At 40.8% G+C, this 7,681-nt stretch overlaps 1 protein-coding gene across 1 annotated transcript in view; it reads right to left on the reverse strand.

Annotated features, from left to right (window-relative positions):
- Window positions 1-3,122: 3,122 nt before the first annotated feature.
- LOC145407909 (sodium-dependent multivitamin transporter-like) overlaps window positions 3,123-7,681 on the reverse strand; it is a 327,055-nt gene continuing 322,496 nt past the window's right edge. Inside the window, exons 11-14 of the mRNA XM_080278768.1 lie at window positions 5,688-5,842; window positions 4,745-4,902; window positions 3,944-4,056; window positions 3,123-3,507 (exon numbers count right to left, since the gene is read on the reverse strand). Coding sequence (XP_080134894.1) covers window positions 3,374-3,507; window positions 3,944-4,056; window positions 4,745-4,902; window positions 5,688-5,842 — 560 coding nt within the window. The 3' untranslated portion in view covers window positions 3,123-3,373. The remainder of the gene's footprint in view (window positions 3,508-3,943; window positions 4,057-4,744; window positions 4,903-5,687; window positions 5,843-7,681) is intronic.

Consider the following 7,681-nt stretch of genomic DNA (forward strand, 5'->3'; position numbering starts at 1 on the left):
ATGCGGAGAACAGGTACGAATAATATTGCTTGACTGTACAAACAGTGGTAGGTGGAGAAGCTCACCATCCACTTACTCGATGTAGTGCTGCTCTTGGGTGACTGCTCTTTCCTCTCTTCCTCCTTTCTTTCCTCCCATCCTCTTCTGTCTTTCTTTCCTTAATTCTCTTATCTTCCTTCTGTTTGCGGGTGACTCTACACTGAGTGACAAGCAGAATGGCTTCCTTTTCACCAGGAAACCATTTACTACGCTGGGCGGTAACCATATAACTAAATCATTGTGCCTTGTGGTTTAGTGGGCAATTAAGGCGCTCCAGTCCTCTTCTATGTTATATAAATCCTTCTAATATCGCCAAAATCTGCAAAATGACGTACAAAATTATGTCAACTAGCAATATCCAAAATCTAATATATATAGCAGTAGCCGTGTGTGTGTGTGTGTGTGTGTGTGTGTGTGTGTGTGTATTTTGGGCAGCCGAAACTACACATTCTAATCGCACCCAAACTGGCACAAAAATCGCAAAAAATTCGCAGATGTGAAAGAACTTGGTCCCAACACGATTGAAAAACTTTTACTAAATTTAATGAGCGATCAGATTTTGACCAAAATATGCCGCTCTCGGCGCCCGGTCGGTTGCCGTGGCCGAGTGGTTAATATCTCGGACTTGCGTGCGGACAACTTGGGTTCCATTCCCGAAGCGAGGTGAGGGCACCTTTCTTCGGTATGGAGGCGTCCTGGTGCACCAAAATTGGCATGAAAATCGCAGAAAATTCGCAGTTGTCGAAAAAGTTGGTCCCATCTCGAATGATGATTTTTTATAAGAGTTAAGAGCGATCAAAGTTTGGTTCGGAAAGCAGTTCATTAGGTACCGGGAAAGCGATCGCGCAGCCCCAGAGTCCTCCGCAGGAGCAAGTGCGAGAGGGCCCGAAGGCCTACGAGTACTTGTAAATCACTAAAGGAAGTGGTGACAGGGAGCCTCCTTGCCCGAAGAGAATTCGAACCTAACAGTTGCTTCTTAGCCGTTATTTGGCTATGCTTCTCATAGCACCTCTTCATGACTAGCACCATTTTCTAGTGTTAACCTGTTGTTGCGACAGCATTCAAGATGGGGAGATGGCAATTTTAAACCATATTAAGTAAAACCAGTATGGTCTCGCTACCATAAAGCGATCTTAAGTCGGAGGAGACTTTCGCAAAAACTAGTGTGGGTTTAGGTGTAAAAACAGATACGGTAATTAGTGTATGGAAGACTTTTTTTTATTAGGTAGTTTTATAAAGGGACAAGGAGAAGAGATTTACGCTTATATCTGTTCCATCATACTGTATATATAATGCTTTATTTAATACTATCACATAGCTTTGATTTACATATCATCTTGTTTTACTTCCTATATCACAAAACTATCCTCCTTCGTATACTAATCTCTGTTCCATCATATATAATACTATTCACTATCACATATAGCAAACTTACATTTATGTGTTTTACCTCTCAGAGCAAGAAAACAGGCTCCTTCACATATTAATCACATTGAAATCAGAGGACATACAACAAATGGAAGAATTATTCCCACTTATGAAAATGTTTATAGGGTAAATATAGCAGTTTCTACTCGACTTGGACCCTTTGTGAATAGAGGTGGAATATAAGCGAGAGGTTAGAGGGATAGTGAGGGTGGGAAGCCAAGGATGGGTGAGAAGAACAAAGCGATGGAGGAAAACAGAGGGAGGAGAGCGAGGGATGGGAGGAGTTATGAGAAATATGGGAGGGAGGGAAACAGGGAGGGGAGGCAGGAAGGGGTGAGGAGGGGGAAGGAAGGAAAGGAAGCAATAGAATTAGGTCTAGGAAAGGGGAGGAGGGGGAGAGACAGGGTAGTGAGAGGAAAGGAAGGGGAAGGGAGGGAGGGAAGCAGCAGAAGAATGGGGTAGTGTGTATAATTCTCCCATTTTAACAGTTCATTGCACTGAGATACCAAGACACATTACAAAACAGTTATAAAGGACGGCATACAGTAATTCTATCACAAACACCAGTCTCTAGTTTTCCTTTCACATATAGAGAAAAACAAAGAAAGGAAAGGAAACAAAATATATAAAAGCTACAGAGTGCGGATGAAATGGAGGGTTTTGTGCTTAATTAACCCTTTCAGTGCGATGTCGTCTTATTTCTTTATTTTTGCTACCTCCAGACGAGTTTATTGTAGTTTATTACATTCACCACATTTAATTATATTTATTCCAGTTTTTAAATTTATTACAGTTATCCCAATTTTTACCTTTTATTCAATTCTGGGAGAAGGGGGGGGGACCTCTTGCACTGAACCAACTAGAAATCAATTCCATTAAATTCCTCCAGTATGAAAGGTCTCCCCAGAGGAAAATAAAATAGCCAGGTGTTAGAAATAATAAATCGGAAAAGAAGTCCAAGTGTAGAAAGAGTTAATTAATCCCTTCAATCCAATAACCAATTGTTTTCTTGCTGCCCCCAGACGACTGTATGCAGGTTAGAAAAAAAAAAAATCTTAATGAAGATTGTATTTAACTCCTCCAGTTCGAAGAATCTCTCCTAAACTTAGCAAAATCGTATGGAAGTAGCAAGGGTTAAAAAAAAAAAAAAAAAAAAGTCGGACTGAGGACGCTGATTAAAAGAGAATTTGTGGAGTAGAGTGAGATGGAGTGCAGGGTGGATTCCTTTAGCTAATGTCAATTGCAAAAAAAAAATAAATAAAAAAAAAATAAAAAAAAAAAGCAAAAAAACATATCTTATAAAAGAGGCTTTTGAGCAAGCAGTCTTTTCTAAATATTTAATATCAAACTATAAGATACCCATCGATGTCGACTGATGAGAGATTTATTGCATGGTAGTATACTTAGCAGCACAACTGTGAACACATTGCAAGAGATAATGCAGAAAGATTGCATAAGACTATCAACGAGATTAAACAAACATATAAAACCAAACATAGAACATCCTGACATTTCGGACTACATTCAGTAACACTGAGCTGGGTCGTCAGAGGACTAAAAAGTATGGTAGGTTGGTTTAAAGTGTGATATATATATATATATATATATATATATATATATATATATATATATATATATATATATATATATATATATATATTTAGAAATACGTAGGGTGTATATGGGCACGCATTTATGCTAGTGTGTAATATGAGTATACATGCATTTGACTGCACATTTTAGTATGACGATTTACGAAAAATATAAAGAATATTTGATATAGGCTATCCAAAACTAAGTACACGGCAGATCATAAATAGAAAATATAAGTACTAAGACCATTCAAAACAATATTCTAGACTCCAGTCATTAATAACCTAGGTACATGCTAATATAACGGGGAACATCAGAACTGAGTGGATATCTTGTTGTCGTAGGCGTGTGCGGACTTTCGAGCATCTACTTTGATGGGGTCAGGCATGAAGCGACGGACCCAAGGGTGTAGCAGGGACCTTTCCACGTTCCGCCCTCCCGACATGCCTGAAACACGTTACACATCTCCGTAACACATCTCTATGTTGTGGGTATGTTAGCTTACGGTGTGGTGTTTAGCTTAGTCTGTGTTATGTTAACTTAAGTTGCGGGTATGTTAGCTTAGTTTGTGGTTAACTTAGGTTGTGGGTGAGTATATTAGTTCATGGTGTGCCTATGTTAATGGTTGGTGTGTTAGCTTAGGTTGCTTAGGTTATGGATAAGTGTGTGTTAGGCCGTGAGAGAGTACAGGTTAGATTCATTTACAGGTTAGTTAGCCTGTGAGTCAGTATGTTGGTTAGGTTGTGGGAAAATGTAGGCTAGAGAGAAAAAAAATAGGCTAGCTTGTGGCTAGGTAAAGATATAGACTAATTAGGTTATGGGCAGGTAAATGTATGGTTAATTTAGGATATAGGTGGGTATGCTTTATGTGTGAGTATATTACCTGTGCCGATGCTGATGAGTATGCCCACTATCATAGCCACCATGAATCCTAGCGGTCCTAGTTGGGTGTAGGAGAGTCCCAGCATCTTCTCAGGATATTCAAGGTCCTTGACTCTGAAAAAGAAAGATAAAATAAGTTAAAAAAATAAAGAACAGAAATTTAAGAAATATAAATTAGCTTTGTGATCATTGCTGTGCTGTTAGTTCACTTTCCCAGCCCCACACAACACTCCTTGGCTGTGGTACCTTCATATTGTTCCTCTTATACCAGTAATATTAAATCTCCTATGACTCAAGTTCACCTGAATATCATCGCTTGGTATTAGCTGGAACTATAGTTTTCCCAGTCATGAAACGGCTATTATCCTTGAAAGGAAATGCTCCATAAACTACATGACACACTGCATACTATTTCCCTCTGGTGATAAACATACGCAATGATACATATTCTCGAACCATGGCGCTCTGGAGATAGCCATAGTTTTACTTGCCTACCATCTCACTTTAATAATATACGCCTTACAATTTGTTTACTTAATAGCTCTCATCAATGATAGCGCGGACACACACACACACACACACACACACACACACACACACATCTTTATGATTTTTATTTGTCTTTTATTTTGGTAAGATGACTCGAATTATAGAGGGTTAATTTTTGTTTGTCAGCTTCTTACTGACCTTCACATTTAACAGCTTTACATTATTCTAGGCGCTACTGACTGTCCGGTATTCACTGCTCATTTATTCAGTCGCTCTTCACAGCTCCAACTGTTGCTGACTGATCTGTACTAACCTGATGGGCTTGATCTCTGGGGGTGGTGGGATAGTGAGGTTGGCTGGGCAGAGGTCAGTGGAGGTGGGCAGGAGTTCTGGCTTGAGTCCTATGGCAGTGGCGCCGAAACTGAAGCCCAAAGCTACGCCAGTACCCAGTATCAATGCCATGCACGCACCCTGGGGAGGAGATAATAGTAGTGGTACCAGGAATTACAGAAGTACAGTAGTAGTTCCACCCTTGCCTTAAATGCTGGGACTGAGTAGCCTTGTTTTGGGGCCCTTTGATAGGTAGTGCCACCATACGTACACTACCTCATCGTTCTTGCTACTTGTTTTCTTTAGTAGTATCATTTTACTGACTACAGCATATGGCCGTTGAAAACTGTTATTGACTTATTACATGAACTTGGATAACCTGAGTTAGTTATTGCTATTACAACGTACTGTTATTACTGTTACTACTACTATTACTGTACTACTATTACTACTACCACTTCTACTGCGTGACCTACAACCTTCCATTCATAGCTCTGTTCCAACTAATATCCATCCTTTTTCCACAATCTTATCACTTACTCAACCTATCACCCCAACTTAGTCAACTTACACTCTATTTTGGCTCAAGACAGCTGTCGCCTCGTTCTCTCGTGGATTCTGGAAGTTTTCTTAGCACCTCTTCCTTAGTGATTTTCTTTTAACAAAATGCGTTCCACGTGTGCGTCTCTGACATAAAAGCATTTACGAATTTCCCTCTTTTGATTTTGGACTTGATAATCTCAATGCGGTTACAGGTATCAACAATAAAAAAATGAATAATTGGATTTATGACTCACCTTGCATATATAACCTCAATCCAAAATAGAATCTTATTTGCCAAGTAATACTATTACTACTACAGTTACCACCAACGACACCGGTACAGAAAAAATATATAAAACTTACAACGAATGGTTCCTCCCTACCTTGCTGTTAGTGAAGGGCATAAAGAGAGCCATGAGGAACACCGCCAACAGAGGACCAGCCACCGATGACGTCACCGCTATGGCCGCCTGCAGAACCCCGCCCAGGTTACCCGCCACGAAGGCCAGACCCAGAGCCAGGAATCCGTATCCGAGTGCTAAAACGTGAGCTGGATTTAGTCCGCATGCTACACGGAAATTTCTGTTTATGTCGGCTTTATCATCACGGAAGGTGCATAAAAAATAGAATGCATGAGTCTTCGTTAGGTCATTCATTACTGCCACTTAACTTCAGGTGGTTGGGTTGGTGAGCGTATGCCTGACATTTCTCCTGACCTTGGTTCAGTCCCACCAGGGGGAGGACATAATCGTCCTTTCATATGCTCTTACATGCTTTCACCCAGCTGAGGTTCCCTGGATGACATACACACTCTCACCCAGAAACACAGCCACTCCGACACCATTTCCACACTCACTGTCTCACTCCAATAGTCTTCCTCACCTATGCCAATGTATGAAACACTGGGTGGGGGAGGATTATTTCTCCAGTGACTGACAGAAAGTGGTCTCCCTCGGCCCTACGGTTTAGTTGCCCTTAGGGACTCGTAAAAAAAAGCGGCTTGGGCATGTTCAGAGGAGCTGCCTTTCCATGTCAGACTTGTGGAAGCCGGCCACAATAACACATGCACTCCAGCAGCAACTCCAAGCCAGTACCCCTCACATATTCCCCCTTCTGTGTTCTTCATTTCGCTCTCCATCTTCCTTCCTCCCATTTTCCTCTCCATACTCCCTTCAATGGGGTGACTTCCTTTATTTTATTATTTCTACCACTAGGAGATCTTATTCAACTTCAGAGAGATCCAGCATAATGACAGAGCTATTTAAGGCAATGTCTAACCTATCAGTCTCTCCTAAACTGAATAAAATCGTCAGGTGATACACACACACACACACACACACACACACACACACACACACACACACACACACACACACACACACACACACACACACACACACACACACAGGCATCATAGTCAAGGGATTAACTTATACAGAACATTACTAGAATCATGACGTGCTCTTTTTTATCCATGGTCCGAAGCAGCAATTTGTAAGGGGCTTGCCTCGACAAAAACAGACCTTGATGCATACCTGTCCTTATTCGGTAAGAACTCATCCTCCTAAGACACATTCTTTCATAATAAGGCTCCCCTATAGTTATCCATTCATCTAATTGTTGGGTTTATTATCTCGCCGGGGTGCTGGAGAGGGATGCCTTTACGTGGTGGCACCGATATATCAGGGTGGTTCTGCTGCCCTGTTTATTGCACACGTCACTCAACTCCCTATCCCTAGAAAGGAGGAGAGTGGACTGCAGGAAAATGGTACACACAGCCTGCAGTCAACTGGGTTCACATCAAGAAGAATCCTGGGCCACAAGAACGTCAGTCTCATCTGTTAACCTCGTCAGTTCGATTACGTATTATTATATTCTATTATTGCTACCACCAGACGCTTTTATTAAACTTTGGAGAGCGGGTCCGATCTAGAAGGGTTAGATGCAGCCCTCATTCACATCTTAACTACTAGAGGTATGTTAGAAACTGAATTAAATCACTTGGTGGTGGCAAGAATAAATAATGAATAAATAAATACGTCACTGGATTGCAGAGGCTAACGAAGCTTCTTAGCACCTTTTCCTTACTAATTTATTTTTGCATATATCACATCTCTTGTACGCCATATATTCAGACTAAGTAGATATTATGAGGCCACAAATGACGCACAAGTGAGTAGTAAGGTGTAGTATGCAAAATAAATCGCTAAAGAGGAGATACTATGATCCATGTCTTTTCTCTACTATCTAGTATCCCATCCACTCATCTAGACATTCATTTCGCCCTATCAAGAGCATACAGACCCTTTGCTGAGATTCGTAATTATTTCCTTCGTTCATCCACCTTAATCTTGATTATCTTCCATTGTAGTATCCA

Source organism: Coenobita brevimanus, chromosome 74 (genome assembly GCF_032717465.1).
Source record: "Coenobita brevimanus isolate Jiangsu-jjx chromosome 74, ASM3271746v2, whole genome shotgun sequence".
Lineage (NCBI taxonomy): Eukaryota > Metazoa > Arthropoda > Malacostraca > Decapoda > Coenobitidae > Coenobita > Coenobita brevimanus.